Source organism: Perissodus microlepis, chromosome 8, assembly GCF_051167445.1.
Source record: "Perissodus microlepis isolate ML-2025 ecotype Zambia chromosome 8, ASM5116744v1, whole genome shotgun sequence".
NCBI classification, from domain to species: Eukaryota; Metazoa; Chordata; class Actinopteri; order Cichliformes; family Cichlidae; genus Perissodus; species Perissodus microlepis.
In genome coordinates, this window is record NC_140468.1 from 2838606 (window position 1) to 2860735 (window position 22130).

General features: G+C 42.7%; 1 protein-coding gene across 1 annotated transcript; it reads left to right on the forward strand.

The window, feature by feature from the left end:
- The first annotated feature begins 14 nt into the window (after positions 1-14).
- abca5 (ATP-binding cassette, sub-family A (ABC1), member 5) lies at positions 15-21587 on the forward strand. Its single transcript, XM_084936992.1, has 38 exons — positions 15-151; positions 1227-1396; positions 3024-3210; positions 3305-3478; positions 4745-4842; positions 5101-5327; positions 5412-5553; positions 5689-5877; positions 6177-6324; positions 7056-7233; positions 7511-7569; positions 7777-8063; positions 9146-9265; positions 9354-9492; positions 9992-10082; positions 10228-10367; positions 10965-11084; positions 11188-11389; positions 11701-11867; positions 12355-12482; positions 12702-12839; positions 12922-13035; positions 13209-13379; positions 13476-13589; positions 13740-13877; positions 14012-14080; positions 14170-14261; positions 14474-14597; positions 14767-14884; positions 14978-15069; positions 15222-15397; positions 15566-15641; positions 15916-16010; positions 16197-16316; positions 16404-16556; positions 17798-17877; positions 17962-18017; positions 18103-21587. The coding sequence occupies exons 1-38, from the start codon at positions 139-141 to the stop codon at positions 18241-18243; spliced, it is 5046 nt and encodes a 1681-aa protein (XP_084793118.1). The 5' UTR covers positions 15-138; the 3' UTR covers positions 18244-21587.
- Positions 21588-22130: the final 543 nt, after the last annotated feature.

Here is a 22130-nt window from a genome sequence, read left to right on the forward strand (position 1 = left end):
TTCGGGGCGTTGCATCTGACAGAAGGAAGTAGAGACGCAAGAAACCAGCTCGTTTAAGGGGGTGTTTACCTGATACTTACAAAATAAAATCTGTAATGTAATGCCGTTAAATCGCGAGCTGAGGAAGGATATGTCTTAATGTATTTCATACGTGAGTATGCTGTGCTTGTTTTTCTGGAGCGGACGTGTTTTTAGCCCGGCGTACACACGCTGGCAGCTGTAGCCTGTTAGCTCGATGCTGCTCCGTGTGCCTGTGTTGCCATTCAGCGCGTCAGATTAGAAAAATACACTCAATCAGCCGCGGTTAATTCTGTGAAGAGGCTAGCTCACTCAGCTGCCTACACCTGTCCTGTTTTCCAGTCCGGGTGAGGACGAAGCGGCGACGCTAATGTCTGTCGATTATTATTATTTTTCTTCTTTAGCATATGGAAATATCAGCAGGTAGCAGGTTAGCGCCAGTTGTAGCTAACATCGGAGCGCTGTTGGCGAAAACAAGAAAAGCGGGTTTAATTTGCTTTATTAGAAACTTCTGACAGGTGTCATACTACACCTGTATACACCGATACTGGGTCTCGGTTAGTTAACTAATATATAATACTATATATTACTGCAGCAAACTCTAAGCAGAGCGGAAAGTCCTTCAAATGAAAGTTTATTGTATGAATCAGCCAGGCAAAAAATAAATAAATAATATTTGTAACCACCAACATGATGCTCTTGTTGTCAGAAATCTTTTGTAAAAGAACCAGATAGGCAGCACTTCAGTCAGCAGTATTTGTGCAGACCAGTAATGTAATGAACACATAAACACCACGTCACTGGATTTTACATTCATAAAGAAAATCAAGAGTTAGATGGTAAAACATCCAAAATTTAAACAAAGTTTGGGAAACCTAAATCATCAGAATATGTTGCAGTTTGAACAGACATCCTTAAAGTAACTGCCTCCAGGTCACATAAATGAATCCTCCCCCTGAGAATTTATTAATATTTTTTGCAGCAGTTTGGAGTCAGAACGAGCTGAAAGTTTAATATTAATCCTTTCATCATCACAAAGCAAAGCAGCTTTTAAGATGCTAGCGGGAAATAAAGCATCAGTTAGTCTGCGGGATAACTGCAGACCGAACTGATGATTGCTGTATTGATTCACTGTCTCAAGTCCTCCTGCTCGAGTGCATAATGTCCGGGGCTTTTAATTTCTTCTCTGCCATCTATGTCCCTTGCAGCTGAGGCCAGGATTAGTGAGAGGACCTCTCGTCCATACGTTATCCACATGAGGAATGCTGGGAGCATGCAGCCCGCGTACAGAAGAGACGCTGGAGTCTGGAACCAAACAAGAAGTCTTCTCTACAAGAATCTGCTCATCAAATGGAGGACCAAGCAGCAGAGCCTGCAGGTGCAGAAACATTTTATTTAAATCCAATAAATAACTAATGTTTCCAGAGTTTCTGAAACATGCGATTTTTACCATAATCTAGCAGCCTGATGTCGAGGTGTGTTCTGGTTTCTGGGGAGATCTCGGCTTGTGTCACTAAGTCGTTGAAAAGGTCGTGTTTTTACGCCTGTGTGCTAAAAGTCGCTAAAAGTTGAAGCCGCACCATTGCTTCTTTCTGCTTTCTATTTCTGCTTTGTTAGACCATGCATTTTTTATTCGGCTTTAAGTTGCATCTATGCATTTTTTATGTGCCTGTGTATCAGCTTTTCTTTTGACTTGGAGCTCTCTGGGACCGCCTCCATCTTCCTCAACAGCAGTCAGGGCCGCCCTAAGCTCCGCTGTGAATAATACAGCCTGTTTATTTCACTCACAGACCCGCCGTTACCCCAAAGACTGGATTTGTTCTACATTTTTAGAATCTAGTAATCTGTCGCAGTGTTTTTGTGAGAAGTGTAGTTGTTCAACAGGAAACTTGAGCTTTAGATGGGACAAGAAAATGTTGACACCATATTTAGGTTGAGTTTTGTACACAGATGATGCCAAATTACTAGGGGTGGGGGAAAAAATCGATACTGTGTAGTATCGTGATATTTTGTTTGCTAATAATGTATCGATACAGGGACAGCAGAAATCGATATTTTGTTACAAAAAAAGTTTTTGTGGACTGGAACATGCTCTGACTTCAGAGCATGTTGATCAGCTCCTTTTTCTGAGCAAGAATCCTGACATTCCTTCACTGTCCAAATGTGTTTAACTTGTTTTTTGGCAGCAGTAAACACGACAGTTTACTTATTTTAATTTAAGACATGTTTTATTTTAATTAAGTTTAAAACTTTTTTTATTTAATGTAAAATTGTATTTTGTTTTAATTTACTTTCAAATTCTTCAGTTGCTGAATGGGCTGCATAGTTTTCATAAATTGCATAGTTCAGAATAGCTATAATTGGACTAGACTATAATACAAACCGTTCAGTTTGTCAACAATAAAACTGACTGAAATGAGAGAAAGACTGAGTGTGAGACTTTGATATTAGATAAAATGAATATTGATAAAGTTTACCTTTATGTACAGAATCTGAATATCGCAAAATATTTTAAAAAATTGCAATAATATCGTATCGTGCGTTAAGTATTGTGATAATATCGTATCGTGGGATGTATGGTGATTCCCACCTCTACAAATTACCTAGAACATGCTTCACACTACATAATCATCTCTCTTCTCTGGTACTGTCTACCACAAGCCTCAAACTCTTGACATGCCCCCCTCTGAGTTCAGCCTTACAGGTTGTTTATCAATAGGAATATAATTTTTTTCTTTTTTTATCTCGCGGTTTGGTTTTGCAGTTAGAGCCGCTGTGTGCATGCAGTCATCAGTGAAAGCAATGTCTTTTCTCACTAAAATGTACCTGTAAATTCATTTCCTGTCCCACAGAGCATGAATTTTCACCAACTTTGGGTTGTAATGCTTTGGACATACACAAGAAAACATATTTAAGAGATGACGCTATATCTGATCTGACCTGGGGGATATCAGGGTTTACTGAGCAAACCTATTCACATTCCTTCTGTGTCCCTGTCTGTGCAGGAATTGATCCTCCCTCTGCTCCTGTTGGGGCTCCTGATACTCATCAGCACCCTGAATCCTCATGTTTACTATGGCGGCATTAGCACGACGGAGCTGGAGAGTGACAGCCACTTCTTCAAAGGCCTCGGCTACACACCAATCAGTAACATCACCACTTACATCATGGAAGAGGTGGCTCAGAATATGCGTAAGTCTGAAAACCATCTGCGGGGTTCTGTGTCCGTTAGGTTTGTGCAGAGGGTTCGAAAAGAGCAAACCGAGCATTTTTTTCCCTCCTTCAGTTATGCAGGATCGTCTGGAGATGTTCTCCAGTGAGGAGGATCTGGAGAACGCCAGCCTCTACGAGCCCTCCAGCTACGTTGGCGTCGTGTTCATGGACAGCTCAGCCACATCTTACAAACTCCGTTTCCCGCACAACCAGCTGCCTTTACCCAGTGACTACACAGAGTCTATTGGTAAAGCCTAATTACTGAAACTATTATACTTTCTCCTGCTTTATTTTTATGGCTTGGCTCAACTTTATTTTAAATGGGTACAAAGTTTCTACACTTTATCCCTCACAGTGACAGATCAGAAGCTCATTTGTGTTGTAGACTTACATACTCTTTGAAAGAGTCCTTTGGTTTAAAAAAAACCTCCATAATGAATCGTTTAAAGTACTCGTGCTAGTTTAAAAGAAACAGCAGTCAGTCGGGGCATTGCACATGATCTTGGTGGTAAAATCCTTAAATGAGTTATCATTGTAGCCCTGGCAGGGCGCAGCAATGCTCTGCTGTGATTGTTTGTTACTTGTGTTTTTTGCCCTGGTGAGTGCGTCTTGCTCTTTCTCCATCTGTAGGTGCTGCCCTTCTACTGCTGGAGTATTTTTTTTTAAGGGTTAAAGGCTGCTTACTCCTGGGGGTTGGTGATTTTTACGGTCTTGACTTATTATTTTGTTTAGTGGCCAACTTCTGGGGTTTCCTTTAGTTTTGCCTCCTTTATCTCCTTTTTTTTTTTTTAACCCACTTTTTGTTAATCTCCCTGCTTCACCTGGACACTTAGGGGAACGTAACATGGACTAATAATTTGTTATTATGAGGATGTTGAAGGGAAAATAAGCGAGAACTATCAACACTGGATCTGGCTCTCACCCAGAACATCTGAGAGCGTTTCCTCTCCATTAATCAGACATTGAAGGGAGAGAAAAAGTCGATTTAAACCTTAAACATGCTTCAGCTTTCTGGATCCTGAGTTGTAGCTCTTTTGGTATGAAGGAATATAAAAAGATGGAAGAACACATGGAGTGGAGGAAGAGATGAACAGAACTGTAAAAGAGTTGATTCCCTCTTAGAGTGTGACGTCCTGTGGTGTTGTTTTATATTTCATACAGAAAAGATCAAATTTAAAACAGAAGTGTTGAAATCTTCAAACTTTTAGCCTGGATTTATATTGATTCTTACACATTTACTTTAGTTTTTTGGACTTAAAGTGTATTTATTCTATTTTTACTATATTAGATTTTTAGATCATTTACTTTTGTTTAATCTTTCCTTGTATTATTTTATTGAAAAGCTAGTTTAAATGTTATTTTATTGCTGTGATGTTTCATCTTTCTAATCTACTCTATATTGATGGTCATTGTATATTATTTGTTATGATTTATATTATATTGAATCACCTTTAACAAAGGTTCTTTACAAATACATTTTGATTGATTGCTGTCGTTGCTTCGTCTCCTGCAGCCAGCTGCTTGTCGAGCTCGGTAAACTGCAGGGCTGCAAATTACTGGTACTCCGGCTTCATTCACCTCCAGTCTCTGATCGACGCAGCCATTATTCAGGTGAGACAGGCTGAAGCTCAGCAGCTACAGTGTGTTAACCACAGATACGTTATATGGTGGGACTTTAGTTATTTATTACAGCAGACACAAAACATCTTTAATTTTTTATTTTTTTTGCTTCAAGCTTGTGCCCGTCTTCTGTTTTGTCTTGTTGAATTTCGGACATTTGAACTGCATTTTTCACACATGGATTTTCTTTGACTACATTACTGAAAAAAAGTCCCAGTTTTAAACTCTTTTATCATCTTTTGTGCTCAGATGCAGACAAAACGTTCGGTGTTGAGCGAGCTCGAACTGAAGGCGGTGATGATGGGTCAGCCCGGCTCTGTGGAGGTTCAGAAGTTCCCCCACGCCCTCATCTCCATCTACCTGGTCCTGGCTTTCACGCCCTTCGTCACCTTCCTCATCGTCAACGTGGCGGCTGAGAAGGAGCATCGTCTCAAAGACACCATGACCATGATGGGGCTTTACGACACAGCCTTCTGGTGAGGAGAAACGGCTTCGGCCGCTGCACATTCGGACACTCGGACCAAAGAAACTCACGTTCATGTGTACGTGTGGCTTGACAGGTTATCATGGGGCCTCCTGTACGCTGCTCTGGTGACCACCATGTCCATCCTGATGGCCATCATCGCGACGTACACAGCGTTGTTTCCTAACAGCAACTTCCTTGTCATCTTTTTCCTCATATTCCTGTATGGAATATCATCAGTGAGTAGAGCTGGGATGGAGGGAAAGCAAAGAAATAAAGAAATAAAATATAGCTGTGGCTATTTGATTCCAGCCTTTGTGTTGTTAGTAGTGAACGTTCGTTCCTCTCATCCATATCCTGACTCTGTTCCACAGATCTTCTTCTCCTTCATGCTGACTCCGCTGTTTAAGAAGCCCAAGTTTGCCAGCACGGTGGGATCCATGCTGACGGTGGTGTTTGGCTGCTTGTCGCTCTTCACCGTCCTCGTGAAGGATTTCCCACAGCCGCTGGTGTGGCTTCTGTGCCTGCTGTCGCCCAGTGCCTTCTCCATCGGCATTGCACAGGTACAAACACGCTCTGGTCTCCTCTGGAGTACTTTCCTGCTTCTGGAATAAATTAAATCGCAGCTTGCTGCAGTCCTCTCTTACCTCAGTGTTGATCCTGTTTTTGTTAATTTAATTAATTTAAATCATTTTTCTATTAATTGCATCATAAGTGATATTAGGTTCTTTCTGCAGCTTGCTAAAAATGTCAATATAATCTCTGCAGTTTTCCAGCCTTCATTTTTCAGAAAGATGAAGCTTTGTGCAGTAGATGCCACCGAGGCTGATCTCAGTGCGTATTTGTCTAATATCTATTTTAGGTTGTTTACTTGGAGGCACAGGGAGACGGTGCTGTATTTTCTTCTCTGACTAACGGGCCTCATCCTTTGTACGTGCCGTTGCTGATGCTGGTTGTGGACTGCATCCTTTATCTTCTGCTGGCTATCTACCTGGACCAGGTGCTGCCTGGTAAGTGCAAAAATATTTCAACTCAGTGCGGTCAAACACTGGTTTTTGCCAGAACAAATCCAGCGGCTATTAAGTTAGTAAAAGTGTGTTTTTGTAGTCACCTTTTTCTCTTTTACATAGTAGCAAAACAGCTGAAAATACAGAGTATTTACCCTCTATTCCCCCATGTGTCATAAGGCCCTCCTGGAATTATTTTGGTTGTAAAATTAGCCAAAATGTAAGATTTTCAGGAACCATTTGAATTTTCTCTTTAGTTCAGGATTGGGGAACTCCAGGCCTCGAGGGCCGGTGTCCTGCAGGTTTCGGACGTGTCCTTGATCCAACACAGCTGATTTAAATGGTTAAAATGACCTCCTCAACATGTCTTGATGTTCTCCAATAGCGCTACAGATCAGTAGAAGCTTTTGGGCATTGAGGAAAAGAACAAACTGAGATCCCACAGCAAGTTTGAAAAGCCCTCCAGCGGTGTGCTGTGCAGCGAGTGCTGCGCATGACTGCAGAGTGGGGAAATAAACTGTCAGATGTTTCCTTTTTCACCCACTGAGTGTGTGCAGCACTGCTCTGCAGATCCATCTGTACTTCAATTAGCGTTACACCACGTTGATCGTGCTGCTTTAATTGACTGCAGCATTAAATCGTCCCACTGCTGGTCGAAGCTGATTGGGTTAGCAGTTCTGTTTGTTTTGTTTTGTGTTTTCATTTTATTTTCATGATGATTTTCTGATACGCAGGTGAGTTTGGAATGCGGAGGTCCTTGGTTTACTTCCTGAAGCCGTCCTATTGGTCCAAACGCAGAAAGCGCTATGTTGAGGTGAGCTCGGTGTACGACACTGAGCTGAACGGCGCTCCTGGTGGGGACGAGTCTATCGAGCCGGTTTCTCCCGAGTTCAGAGGGAAAGAAGCCATCCGGTAAAAGCCTGAACTTACCAATATTTCATTTTATTCTTATGTCAGTGCTCACAGAGTACCTTTACTAAAAGTATGGATTCAGAGGACTGAGAGATGGAGGCTCTGAGAGCTTCGGGTAGATCAGCGTTAGGCTCAGCTGTAGCATCAGCTGAGGAGAGCCTGGAGGTCCAGCCTGTAACCTGAGAGCTGCTCTTCAACTGACTCTGCTGCTGTGTTTACGCTTCTCTCCTTTCAGTTTCACTGTTTCTTCATTGCTCGCTTGTTTTGTTTCCAACAGCATCAATAACATCCGCAAAGTGTACAAAGAAAAGGACAACGTGGTGGAGGCTCTGAGAGGTGAGTGCTTTTCTATGATTATACATGTTGTTCAAGGTTACAGCATGAATCATGTGAAGGTGCTGTATAATGTGGGCTAAAGATCCAACCTCAGTAATAAGCAGAAAGCCTGATTTACATGGTTAGATTAGATATTTTTCCACATTCCTACAACGGACTGAAATAACATCCCGTATCTCCTCCTGTTTCTTTACCTCTCCTTCTCAGGTTTGACCTTTGACATCTATGAGGGACAGATTACAGCTCTGCTGGGACACAGCGGGGCTGGAAAGTCCACCCTCATGAACATCCTGTGTGGGATCTGCCCGCCGACGAACGGCACGGCCACCATCTACGGCTCCCCTGTGGCAGAGATTGCCGACGCGTCCGAAATGAAGCAGCTGGTGGGAATCTGCCCTCAGTTCAACATCATCTTTGATGTGCTCACGGTGGAGGAGCACCTGAGGATATTTGCTGCCATCAAAGGGATCCCGCGAGCAGACATCGACGCCGAGGTAAATGTGACGATCGAAATGTTCCCGCAGTGCAAAGTCTGAAACATTCTGACATTTATCAAAGTTAAAACCGTACATTTGAAACATGACATCAAACCTATAACAAGACAAAGCATGGAAACACTGACGTTAAAAAAGCACATCAGTGTGTTTCTCCATCAGATGAAGGTATGCTTAAATATAGAGTAGAATAGAAGATCCTAATACAAGATATTGGGGCCGGAGCAGGAAAACTATCGGTGACAACCTTCGACACCAGGGTTGATCGACGTTAAAAGGTGATTTGTAGTTCTTATAAACTAAATGTGCTTAAACTCGACGGCAAGCAGAAACTTGAACAGTGGCTGTGAATCTTGAGAAGAAATCTCTTTTCATCTTTAGCTGATGAAACCTATCACCACAGAGCTAATAACCCACAGAAACCAGGAAACTATCAGCCAATCATGTTGCTGCACTGGCATATGCACAAACACACAGTAGTTTCATTTCCTATAATTTCAGGGTGTGTGGTAGCAAACGTCTTCTTATCATCCTAATCTGTGGTTTCCATAGCAAAGCTGTAGGTAGATTAGAAATGTTCTTTGCTAATCATCAGACTGACATTTGTTCAGTGCTCTGGAGGGTTAGACTGAAGACCCCGAGATTAGTTAATGAAGCGCAGATGTAGTTGAAGTGTAAGTTAGAAGTATGTATAAGAAAAAGCGCTCTTTGTGAACAAATTTGACACATTTTGGTGATTCTATTCATACAGTTAATATATCCAGTAAGTGATGATGCTTTAAATTAGATGGGAACATCAAATTTATTGTAAAGATGACTGCAGAGTTGTGAGACTTGCTTCTAGAAGGTCTTTAAATCCACTGTTTAAAAAGTAAAAATGACACACGGATGGGGTCTGTGTCTATTTTCCTTAAGATTTAGATTTCATAGAAAGACTCCAGAGCATGTTGTTGTCATAGTGTTCATGTATGTGCATTAGTGCTTCCAGCAGGAGAATATGTGACATTCTTGAGGTTGTTTAAAAAGCTGTTTCAGTAACAAGTGCTTGTTGAGCCTTAGTGTGATGTTTCCTTCTCTGACAGGTCACAAAGGTGCTGAAGGACCTGGACCTGGAGAAGATCATGACGGCTCAGGCCAAGAATCTGAGCGGAGGCCAGAAGAGGAAACTGTCTGTGGGCATCGCCATTCTAGGAGATCCCAAGGTACCTGTGCGCAATCTTACTTCAGTTTTTTCCGAATCCAGACACCAGTCCTTCTCGGATAACGTGGGTTCGTGGTTGTTTCTGTCAGATCCTGCTCTTAGATGAGCCCACGGCCGGCATGGACCCCTACTCCAGGCACCAGGTGTGGTCTCTGCTGAAGAGTCGCCGGGCCGGCAGAGTCACTGTGCTCAGCACGCACTACATGGACGAGGCAGACATCCTTGCTGGTACGAATGCTCCTTGTTGTGGAAGATACACAAACCCACACTTTGGACTGGAAATGCAGACCAGAAATTGTGCTTTATTCTTATCCTGGATGATGGTATCTCAGGATCTTCTAGCTTGATCAATATTTTAATCAGGAGCTGGTGTTGCAGAAAACTTTCCGTCTTTTCTTGATGATGTTTAAAATAAAACCGTTTGACCGGATGAACAGTTTTCACTCAGGTTTGTTGTGTATGCATATTTTAAAGTATACTGCTAACATATGCTCCAGCTTGGTGATATTATTCATCATGAGGTCAGCGCTGAGTTTCCTTCCTTGCTGCAGGAGAATTTCAAGAGTGAGATTCAAGGTGCAGAGGCGAGCAGAAAACACCAGCACAGCTTTATGTAACCGAGCAGCAGCTCCAGTTTAATACTTGACCCATATGAGAACAAAGGTTTATCTCCACGCGAGTTGAAAACGTGTCTGATTTATTTTTTTTTGAATGTTTGTTTCTGCAGATCGCAAAGCTGTGATCTCTCAAGGTCAGCTGAAGTGTGTTGGCTCCTCTCTGTATCTCAAGATCAAGTGCGGTGTGGGCTATCATCTAAGGCAAGGACCCCTTTAATTGACTCTTACAAGAACCCAAAAGGAATAATTAATTCGATTGTTTTTGTTATTGCTGAGTTTAGAATGTGTATTAACCACAGGCGTCTTTATCGAACTAGATTTAGATGTTTTTCTTCATCCTTTGCAGAATGTCTATCAGCGAGGCATGTGACACAGAAAAGATCACGTCTTTGGTTAAGCAGCACGTTCCCAAAGCCAAGTTATCCCGACAGCACGAGGCGGAGCTGACCTTCACTCTGCCCTTTGAGAGCATGGACACGTTCCCAGGTTCGATTCACAGGAACGTCCGTCGATCACATTTAAAAAAATTTAAAGAAAAATCATGACATGAGTCGAGCATACAGAGGTTTCCTTTGTGCGTGTTTGTTTTTTGAGCATTAAATTGTACTGATTATATTTTTAGTTTACAGTCGGGTCACGTTTTTGCACATTTATCCCGACTCTTGTTTTGTGCTGAAGGCTGATTCTCTGATAGCTGCCTGCTTTCTGTAGCAACACGCATGCAGCTGTGCACAGACATGTACTCCTAAATGTGCCCATCAGCAGTTTTTGGTTTAACTGCCTTGCTTTGACATTGTGCATTGTATAAAAATGTTTTTACAAATCATAACTCCAAAGCAATCTACTGCAAATAAAGCAATTTCTTGAAACTCTGAATCTGCACTGGGGCAGAGCAGAGTGATACTGGAGCAGTTGTTCCTGCTCAAAGGGGAAAGTTTACTTACTCCTGGCCTTCATGGTTTCTTTAATATCCTTTAAAAATATCCGGACAGTATTTTAAAAATAGAGTATGACTCAGTCATGATTCAGCTTTGACTGTGAGCCACGCAGCGCGCTGAGCGGTCCTGAATTCATCTTTCGTAGGCCTGTTCTCGGAGCTCGACTCTCAACCCAGACTGGGAATAGTCAACTATGGTGTTTCCATGACAACGCTGGAAGATGTTTTCCTACGTTTGGAGGCAGAGGCTGAAGTGGATCAGGCTGGTGAGTGTGTCGCCAAACTGAAGATTGCTGCTGATTTAAGTTTTTCGAATGGAAAAAGTCAAAGGAGCTCTGGTGTTGAGTAAAAGTCGTTTCATGTTTTCAGACTACAGCGTGTTTAATCGAGAGCAGGCGGACGACGAGTGCGACACCGCCTCCCTGGACGACACGGACCAGAGGCTGCTCACGTTCTCCGACACAAAGTCGGACGTTGTGACGGGTCACGCCCTGTGGCGGCAGCAGTTCAGCACCGTGGCGTGGCTGCACATGCTCAACATGCGCCGGGAGAGGAAGGCCTTCATTTACACGTGAGTGTTCTCTTTATTTTACTTTATTAGCCAATTTCTTTATTTTGAAGATATCATGGGTAAACCGGGCTTCTTATTTAATACCTTAATACAATATATGTTTTTTGTTTTTGTTGTTTGTATGTTAATCTGTCATATGATGGACACACATGCTCCATCTGCTCCTGTAGCTTAGAGTTAAAGAACTAAATGACATCCATAGTTTTCTGCCTCTTTGTCCAGTCACAGAAATAGGGATGTGTTTTGAGGCTTTATTCTTCCCATTTATTGAGACTTTCCTGACTCTAACCTCCCCCTTCCTCCTCTTCCAGTCTGGCCTTGTTCCTGGTGTTTGTGGCTGCAGTCCTGGTTTTGTCGCTGGCCACAGGAAACATCCAGATTCACTCCTCAGACCGCCAATTTCTGCCAATTTACCTCCTCAGGAGGAACCAGGCGCCCCAGAGATACGCCACAAGCCTCCTGGTTCAGAACTCAACTGGTGAGTGTCACAGATACAAACACGGCAGCCTGACAGTTTCTGTGTAACTGAGTTAAAGGGCTTGTTTCACTTTCAGTGGGTTTTTTCCCTGAATAAGACTTGAGATCTCAGCTCTATCACAAAGCACAACATGATGTAAACACTGTGATGAAGCATTGCACTTCTGCACAAGTGTGAAATATCCCACTAACCATAATCATTACAATATGTCCTGTGGGTGTAATTTAACCGACTTCCTTGATGTTGATTTGAATTGTTTTTATTGACACCTATGAGCTTCTACATGATGCAGTTTTATAGTTGCAAGCTGTAGCCCCCCAACCAGGATTAAGCTTCCTCTGAGGGGTGTCTGGGCTCACGCTGAGTGGCAACAAACTCAGATTATGTCGAAGGAGGTCTGCCCATCTCTGCTCGGACCGCTGCCCCTGTGACACAGCAGAAAATGGTTGTATGGATGATTTTAGCCGTGCCTTTTTCGTACCTGCAGGCTCTGATATTTCCGATTTCATCCACAACATCGAGTCTCAGGACATCAAAGTGGAAATGATGAAGCAGAGCGACTACATGGCGGCGGCTCCCCACAGCGCTGCCATCAACGTAACAAGATCCAGCAAGGTCACTTTAATATTGCATAGATTGAATTTAATTACTGATATCAGATTAGATGAAACTGGAGCACCTCCACCTACATTTAATGTGTCACGGTGCTCGTGTTCCAGGCAAAGTGCTCTTTGTTTGAGGGCTGCTGGCTCCTCTAACTGAGAGCTTTCTGTTTAGATGGAGTGCTGAGTTCACAAGATGCTGTTGACACTTTGTTTCATGTGTTGTTAACAGGGTTTCAGATACAGCGTTGCATTTAACAGCACGACTGTTCACTCCCTGCCCATGACTGTCAATATACTGAGCAATGCTCTTCTAAGAGGTCTGAATGGAACCGGGCAGATCCGAACGTGGACCAAACCCTTTGAATATGTGAGTGCCTTTGACCAATATAGAGTCAGATAACAGAGGTCGTTTCCAAGACACTAAACTTTCCCTTTGTGATGCCCATCAGCAAATCCCTGATGCTACATCCTACGCGCTGGTGTACATAGAGGCAATCATACTGGGAATGCTGGCAGCTGGAATGCCGGCATATTTTGCAATGGACCACACTCGAGACCGAGAGGTAACCAGTTAGTCACAGAGATAAAAAACAGATTCATCTTTTCAACAAAAGATTTAGAGGGAAAAAAAGAAACGTTGTCTGGTACAGTGAGAACATCAGGCCACACACTCACATTTCTTACATATTTCTCGTCACTTCTGTGTTTTGTTTTGGGGGTTTTGTCCCCTTTGCAGATAAAGTGTCGCTCAACTCTGCGCATCTCTGGTCTCGTACCGTCAGCGTACTGGTGCGGTCAGGCAGCGGTGGACATCCCCTTCTATTACCTCATCCTGTCCTTCATGTCCATCATCCTTTTCTCCTTCCACACCGGAAACCTGCTCAACTCCAGCAACCTCTCTGCGGTGGTGCGTCCAGCTGCTTAAAGCGCTGTATCGCAGACTTTATTCCTCTGTAATACAACACATATGTGACTTCATCTCATGGCTTCTGCCCCCCCTTAGGTTCTCTGCACCGTTGGCTTCAGCCCAGCCATGATTCTCTTCACTTATGTGTCGTCTTTCGGCTTCGCCCGAGTCCAAAGCAACAGGGATTTTTTCTCTGTCATCTCCATGATGGTGAGACTCAAACATGTGATCCTGAACAAGCCTGCTGCTGCTGTTTTTTCTTCTTCTTTCTTCTTCTTCTTTTCTTTGTTCTTCACATGACAACAAAAATGCTTTAGATTGAAACCTTTATTAAAAATAAATAAATTGCTTGTACCTCAGGTGTGCGTCGTGTCAGCCTCGGTGGTTCAGTTGTCCTTCGTAAACAACAATCCAGTTTTGACAAGAACCCTGCACAACGTCTTGTGTTTGTTCAACCCGCTGTACCCTCTCATGGGCTGTCTCAACTGCATCACCAAGGTAGGAGCTCAGGGCAACAGCTGCTTTCTCTGTCAAGCATACAGCTGTGTTTTTCAAATAAATACACGATCATATATCATTGGGGCTGAGGCCGTTATTGGAGTCATGTTTGAGAGCATTTCTCCATTTCTCAGGCCACCTTCCTCCCGACTGTCTACGAGGAGAACTTCCTGTGGAAGAACCTACTCATTTCAGTTTTAGCTGTATGTATCATATTTCATAACTTGAGGGAAAAAATGTGATAAACAAATGTCAGAACTGTATTTAACTGTAACTGTGTGTCTGTGCTCAGCCCTATCTCCAGTGCATCGTTCTGCTTTTCCTGCTTCGCTGGCTGGAGATCCATTCTGGAGGAAGGACGATGAAAAACGATCAGCTCTGCAGGTGATGATCGCTTTCATAACTCTGATTACAGGAACCTCTGGTTTATTTATACTGAGGTTTATTGCTTTGATAAAGGTAGAAAAGTTTGAGGCTTTTGGAGTTACCGAGATCCCTGAACAAAATGTGGTCGCAACCGTTTTACTGCAATAAAAACATATAGGTTTTGATGCCTACATTAAATGCAGCAGATTGTTCTTTTAAAATGTTCACAGGATCTCATCCCAGTCCAAGGCCAAGGTGGAGAGGAACCTAGAAGAAGGCCAGAATGAGGACGAAGATGTCCAGATGGAAAGGGCCAGAGTCAAAGAGGCCCTCAGCTGTCAGTCCTGTGAAGAGGTAAATGTTTACAATACATAAATTAAGAATGCTGTTGAAGTCCCTGGTCCCTGTTGAAGAGTCAAGGTGTAATAAAGATTAATTTAGCCAGGCATCTTTAGTTTTTTGTTTCTCGTCAGTGATCTGAAGGCATTTTGCTCCTTTTTCTGTCTTTTCTGTGTCTGTTTAGAAACCGGTCGTGGTTGTGAGTAACCTGAAGAAGCAGTACAAGGGCAGGAGAGAAGGATTTTCTCTAAGCAAGAAGAGGAAGCTGGCCACAAAGAACGTCTCTTTCTGTGTCCGTAAAGGTACGCTTAGTCTTGCTGCTTTTTCTTATGCTGCGTGGTTCCCAACCGGCCGACTTCACCCACAGTCTGAATCCTAACCTGCTGTTTCCTCAGGTGAAGTTCTTGGACTGTTGGGCCCCAACGGAGCAGGAAAGAGCACCATCATGCACATGTTGGCAGGTGACACTGACCCCACTGCAGGCCAGGTACAGTAGGATGATACTGAAGCATTCCTCTGTTTATTTAATAATTTCAGTCATGTTACTCATGGAACACTTTTTTTCTTTTTAGTGTTTTATTTATGCTGTTTTTGTTATTAAACCAAGAAAACACTGAATTTTTGCTCGTCTTGGTCCAGGTGCTGCTGGGAGACTACAGCACTGAGTTTCGCTCAGTGGACAATCCTCTGGAGCACGTGGGCTACTGTCCACAGGTGAACCCTCTGTGGCCTCGGGTCACTCTGCAGGAGCATCTGGAGATCTACGCCGCCATTAAAGGCCTGAAAGGAGAGGACGTGCCGGGGATCATCAAACGGTAAAGTCTCGGTCTCATCCTCAGTACCGGTTTCCCCCTGACGTTTGACGTTTCTATTTTTAACAGTCAGACAGTCAAAGATGATGTAGATCTTTAAATCTTTTAGAGAGAGAGAGAGAGAGTGTGTAAAGATAATAACGGCTGTTGTGTGTCTGCCGTTGCTGTCAGTGTGGTGAATGCTCTGGAGCTGAAGGACCACTTACACAAACAAGCCAAGACTCTGTCTGCAGGACTCAAGCGGAAGGTGAGGAGACCCTCCGCTTGCCTATTAGTCTGCTCGATTATAATGTTAATGCTGTGTTTATCCTGCCTGATAATAAAGTATTTATCAGAAACCTGTTGGTGTTAACAGCAAAATCGACGTTTTACTCCTAACGAGTCAGAATATTTTAGCTTTTTAAGATTAATTTTATTTTTCGCGGCAGTGTGTTCTGTCATGAAACACATGAGGTACTTCTAATCTTTTCTGTTATAGTTTTACAGTATTTGTATGATATTATTGTGTTGTATGTCTGCAGTTGTGTTTTGCCTTGAGCATGATCGGGAATCCTCAGATCGTCTTACTGGATGAGCCTTCATCAGGGATGGATCCAAAGTCCAAACAGCGCATGTGGTGAGATGATGTTTTCCTTACAGAAGCATTTTTCTGCCTTTTGCTTGTTTCAAATGTGAAGCGCTGAAGTTCTCTCAAATAAATGTTTTTTTTTTCTTTCACTGCCAAATAATGTGTTTAATTTCATAAGCAATGCTACCGTTAAAAAAGCAAAAGTACGTAAATCGTTCGCGTTTCTTCGTGTAGGAGGGCCATGCGAGCCGCTTTTAAGAACCGTCAGCGCGGAGCCATCCTGACCACTCACTACATGGAGGAAGCCGAGGCTGTGTGCGACCGCGTCGCCATCATGGTTTCTGGGCAGCTGAGGTTCGCTCCACAGTTGCTTTCTCAATAATTTTTCAAACTTCCGAGTCTCGGCATAATGCCTCTTAATGCTTGGTCTCTTTCCTGCAGATGTATCGGTTCCATCCAACATTTAAAAGGAAAATATGGCCGCGGTTACAGTTTGGAGGTGAAACTTAGAGAAGAGCTGACGGGGCTCCAGCAGGTGGCGCTGTTGCATAAGGAGATCCTACGAATATTCCCTCACGCCGCTCGGCAGGAGAGGTGAGCCCTGACCTGTCTGTGTCTGTGTGCAGTTCAGACTCGTTTTACAGCCCATTTTGATCTTAAATGAGTTGGATTGGTAAAAATCCTTTTTCTGTCATTGTGAAGAAGTTTAACTGCACATTTAATCCTTGTGCAGTTTCAAGTGTGTCTCAGTGTTTCTACATGATAACAAAATGCTGCTGTAGTTAATGAAAGACATCTGTGTGGACACAATAGAAAAGCATAAATAGCTCCAGAGAAGAAAAAAGCTGCAACTTTTCAGTCATTTAACTGTTCATTACTTGAATGGATGGACTTTGGTGTAGTATGAATGAAAGTGGCAAAGGTGTTTATCAGTAGGACGAGCTGTAAAAGTCTTTAAAAGACAGTCCAAAATGTACATCCTCATTCACGTTTACTAAACGTGTCCAGTGGGCTGGATTGTATATTTTTGATCATAAAGCCAGCGAGCACCGATGGCGGTGAAGAGAGCACCAGATGGGAATGCGGTCACATAACTCCACAGCAGCTAGTCCAGCTGTGAAACCTTCAGTGTTTTCTTCCTGTAGATGGCTTCAGTTGATTAACACCTGTCTTTCTTCCACTTCAGCTACACAGTGATGGACACTTAATGAGTGCCAACAGCACACTGTAAAGGAAAGCAGTGAACCTTATAAAACTGAGAAAGCAAAAATCAAATCCAGAGTAAGAATTTTGTCCTGACTGAAAGACAGAATCGTGCTTGTGATTAAAATATGATTAATGGAACAACCCAGTTTCAGCTGTTCACAAAAACTGTGTCAAACGTTAGAATGAACCGTGGAAGTCGAGCTTTTAGAAGTTAAACACTTTGTAAAGTAAAATAAAATGAACTTTTCCCTTAAAATAACAGTTGGGAGTAGATATCCTGTGCTTTCACGTTTTTTTCGCTCAACGTGTGGGACTTGTTCGAGGTTGTTTTTGGGGTAGAAGTAAATGTACCTACTGAGGGCGTAGCAGCCCTAAAGACTCAAACAAATGCAAAAGAGCTTAAATAAAAATGTTAGAAATCAATAAATGAGGCAAAACATGAGCTTTTATATGTATTTTGGTAGCTTATTATACCACTGATTAAATTCAGAGTCAAAACTAAAAGTCAACTAAGAGCGAAAAAAGAGAGGAGGAAGCATTATGGAAAATAGAGCTGTGGAAACACAGACGCGTGCTACTGCTCTGTGTGTCCCAGTTTAATTCTGTATGTATGTGTGCTGTTTTTCCAGCTTTGCTACGCTGATGGTTTACAAGATCCCCATGGAGGACGTCCAATCACTGGCCAAGTCTTTCTCCCAGTTAGAGAGCGGTGAGTGAGTGCTGACCCATCGTTTCTCCTCCACAGCTCTGCTCTCTCTCCCGTGTACTTAATCTTCTTTCTTTGTGTCTTCAGCCAAGCAAACCTTCAACTTTGAAGAGTACAACTTCTCCCAGTCCACCTTAGAGCAGGTAGGCTTACAGGTCACACGGCCAGTTTGTACTTCCGATCTGGATTATTCACTCCAAGCTTTCCTTGTTTCCTTTTGTCCTGCAGGTGTTTATGGAGTTTGCCAAGGAGCAGGAGAACGAGGAGGACGAGGTGGGCTCCCTCAGCACAACTTTCCAGTGGCAGCGGCTGCGCCAGGACGGCTCCGTCTCGGTCAACCACACAGACAGCATCGTGCACCAGCTCTGAACTCCACCCGAGAGGGAGCTGCCCGGTAACTGACCAGAAACCCGAAACTGCCAGGCTTCAGCGCCTGAGGGCTCACGCCAGCACTGCCCCACAAACTGCACGCCCACCGCCTTTAAAATGATCGTCAGACCTGTGTGGGTGGAGGGGGCGGGCCTTGCATACACTGGGATTGACTGTGTGTTTGGGCTGTTGTGGCCTCTTCCTGTGGGCCTGTGGGAGCGCATGTGTGTGTTGCTGTCGTCCATCGGTGCTTTCTGAATCGCACTGACCGAGAGGCCTGCAGTCTTTCTCAGCACGCTGATGCCACACTTACTCCTCTTTCTAATGTTTTTTATCTTCACAGGGAGTCCGTTAAATGACAAAAAAAAAAAATTATATATATATATATATATATACATACATACATACATACATACATACATACATACATACATACATACATACATACATACATACATACATACATACATACATATATATATTTAAAAAATTAATTTAAGCTTTGTGATCCTTTCCGTCCGTCCTCCTGAGCAGGAGTGTTACTGTAAATGTGTTTTCTCGTCTCTTTGGGTGTGGTTTTTTTTTTGTTTGTTTACTACCGTCCATAATCGTAATGGTACCAAAGCAGCACATCTCTGAACCACACCTCCTCACGTATTGGCACTGACGAGTATCTTTGGTTTATTAGTGTTGGAAGCACGTGCAGAAATCGCTCTGTCGTTGATGTGAGCCTGTGAAGTGAACGCCTATCTACTAACATGCCTAAAGAGACATGGTACAGCTCTTTAAACCTTTAAAAAAACAACAACAAAAAAATAAACTAACACCGTGTTTGCTTTTTATTCTTCTGAGGCTGAAGAAAATAGTCCCTTCCCCTCATCTTACACCAGCATCCTCATCTTAACGTCCCGACCTTCGTTCTCCATAGTGTTTCAGCATGCACGCTCACAAAGAGGAGGCTGGTTATTTTCAGAAGTGGTAGCTGGATTCTTTGGGGCGAGCGATGAGCGTCGCCTGGCTGCAGGATGCAGGAATATAGTGTAGAATATGCACACCAGTACATGTAGCACTCCGCCCTCATCTCATGACACTAGAGAGACGAACAACCTTCGAGGTGGCGCGATACGTTGGATCCAGGCTGGGCTCGTTTAGGCATTCTTTTCGTAACAGATGTTGAATGTACGCTTGGCCTCCAGTGAGAGGAGGGTTCGTAACTCAGTGACCGCTCCGTGGAGCTCCTGACGTCACTCGTGTTTCACGTTGGTGCCACTTTGGATCATGCAGCTGTGTTTTGTTAACTCTGTCTAGCTTATTTGATGTGTGTATATTGTGCTGTTTATAGTGTTTGTGAGTGTATTCTAGCACAGGGGTGTCAAACTCATTTTAGATTCTGGGTCCAGTTTTTCTTGATGCTGTTCCTTACAAACGTGTAAAGAAAGCAGATTTTTGCCTTTTTATGTGGTATGAAGAACTTTAAACTCTTAAAGAAATCAGTCTGTAAAATAAGAAAGTACCAGCTGATCATTGCCTGGACTTTGATCTGTAATGAAAACAGAAACTTTTAGTTAATTCCCAGAATTTTACTTTGTTTCTTCTTTTTGCACAGTGGAAAAAAATGCACATTTTCCCAGGATTCCTCCTGGATCATAATGGGATTTTTAGGTGGTGACGATGCATGTAAGCACAATTACTCCACATACACTAAAGGCAATAAGAAGTCTATGCTACTTAACAAATCTCTCTTTCCTTGTTATTTCAGTCATTTCATGAAAAGAGGGGAGGGATTTAAAATATGTTCTTTTTTTAAGGGAAAGTGGTGCCAAATTGTTTTATATTTAGGAAAAACCCTCCTTACTTTATAGGCATAGTTTAGTTGGGGGGGGCAGAACTAGTTTTTGGAAGAAGGCGGTAAAGTGACCTCTGGCTCAGATGAACTGGACGAGTCAGACTCTACTTTCTTAAGCACAAAACGCAGTCCAAGCTGTAAAGCTTCTTTTAATCTTCACATTATGTTTGACACCTCTGATCTAGTAGATTTGTACTAGGGAGTAACATTGTTGGTGCACTACCTATCAGCAAACCGACAAATTGTAATTCTTTCATGACATTCAGGTGTGAGGATTTTGGGTTAAAGGGAATTTAAGACACTTTTTACGATGTTTGTTTTATTTCTTTAGTGATCATAAATGCAGCCAGGAGGGAGATTTTTCTGCAGATCATGAGTACATGTATTTTTATTTAATTTGAGAGCGTTGCAGAATGATGTGCCGGCACAGGGGTGGATCAAATATCTGGAACAGAAGTGTTGTGCAGCAACGTCACAAACTCAGTCCTCACAGTTGGATTTTCTGAGCTCACAGAGGATGTGTGGGTGTGTTTGTGTGTTGCTGGCGTGTTGGTGTGGTCCGACTCTGTAGCACAGAGTTATTACCTTTTCTTGGATTTCTTCTAATTTTCAGAAAACAGCCAGCAACATTTATTCCAGCATTTATTCTATTTCCTGTCCCGAGCCCGGTCGTGTGTGTGACTCTGTTTTTGAGGTGTCAGGGATAAGTTACCTTCATGTGTTTATGCAGTAGCTGCCATTCATCTGTAAGCCGCTTTTTACTGGAGGTGAGTAGGAGCTCAGTGTCAGAGCTGTGTTTGTAAAGATGTATTACATACAAGAAACATTGAAATATACCTTTGGTGGAGGAAATGAGTGGGATTTCTGCTATTATGTCCTTATTAAATGTGAAAACTGAAGCCCTGTGGGTATGTTTGTGCACACATGTAGCCTTTAGTCTGCAGACTGAGTAGAAACACTGGCTCTGCTTTAAGTTAAATGTGTGTGCTGAGTATCGACAGGTGGGCCTCTCTGGACTGTCCCATATACACTATTGTATAGAAACTCATTTTATATTCATTTTCCCAAGTGCAATGAAGAGTTTGTTTGCATGTGTGTGTTGTGTCTCAGTAACATGTAGCCATCCAGAAACATCTGCTCTCTTTTCACTCCGAGCCCTGCCTCCAGACCGCAGAGCATTTAGTTCAAAACGGTTCGCGTGACGAAAACCAAAATGCTCTCCGGCGGAGCGTTTAGACGACTGGCATCGACATTGGGGCAGGTTTTATTTTATTTTCCTGGTGGTGGTAAAATTGCACTATTTCTGGGAAATTTTATAACCTTTCTTTATATTATGCAATCTTTGTAAGATTATTTGTGCACTGACTTTATTTTTTAAAAGACTGTGGTTTAGCTGTGTGCCGTATTTTCCTCATATCGCGCCCCTTTGTTTGAATGGACACTCGTCCCTCTATGGTCTCTACTCGACCTTTTCATGATTAAATGTTACTGTATAATATTTCTTGGCCTTTTGTTTGTTTTTGGTTTATTTGTAACAGACCATCCAGCCAGAGACAGTTTGGTGGATTATGGAGATTTTTAGAGTGATGCACCAAAGGCAGACAGTACGGAGAACTGTGCACGTGTCGAGCAGCTCCTCATTTCTTCATATTTCGCAAACATGTGGAAATATAGTATACGAGGCAAAAAGAGTTTATACAAGTATAATTAGCTAGAAAATGAATGTTTGTGTCACCAGATTTATTCTTTTACACAGTCTGAACTCTGAGGCAGCTTTCTGTTGTTTCTTTCTGGAATAATTCTCCAAACTTTAAGGGACATCTGGCTCCTTGGAAGCACAATATAAAGAAATGAGGGTTGGCTCAAGACTTTTGCACATCAGTTTATTTCAGAGCAAAAGATTACACACTTGCAACAAAGTTTATAAACTCAGGAGTTCAATTATTCTCTCTTTTTTTTTTTAGCTATGCACCTGAGTTGGTTTCTTTCACAGCATCACCAAACAGCAGGTAGCACTAAATCCTGACTGTATCTAAAAGAT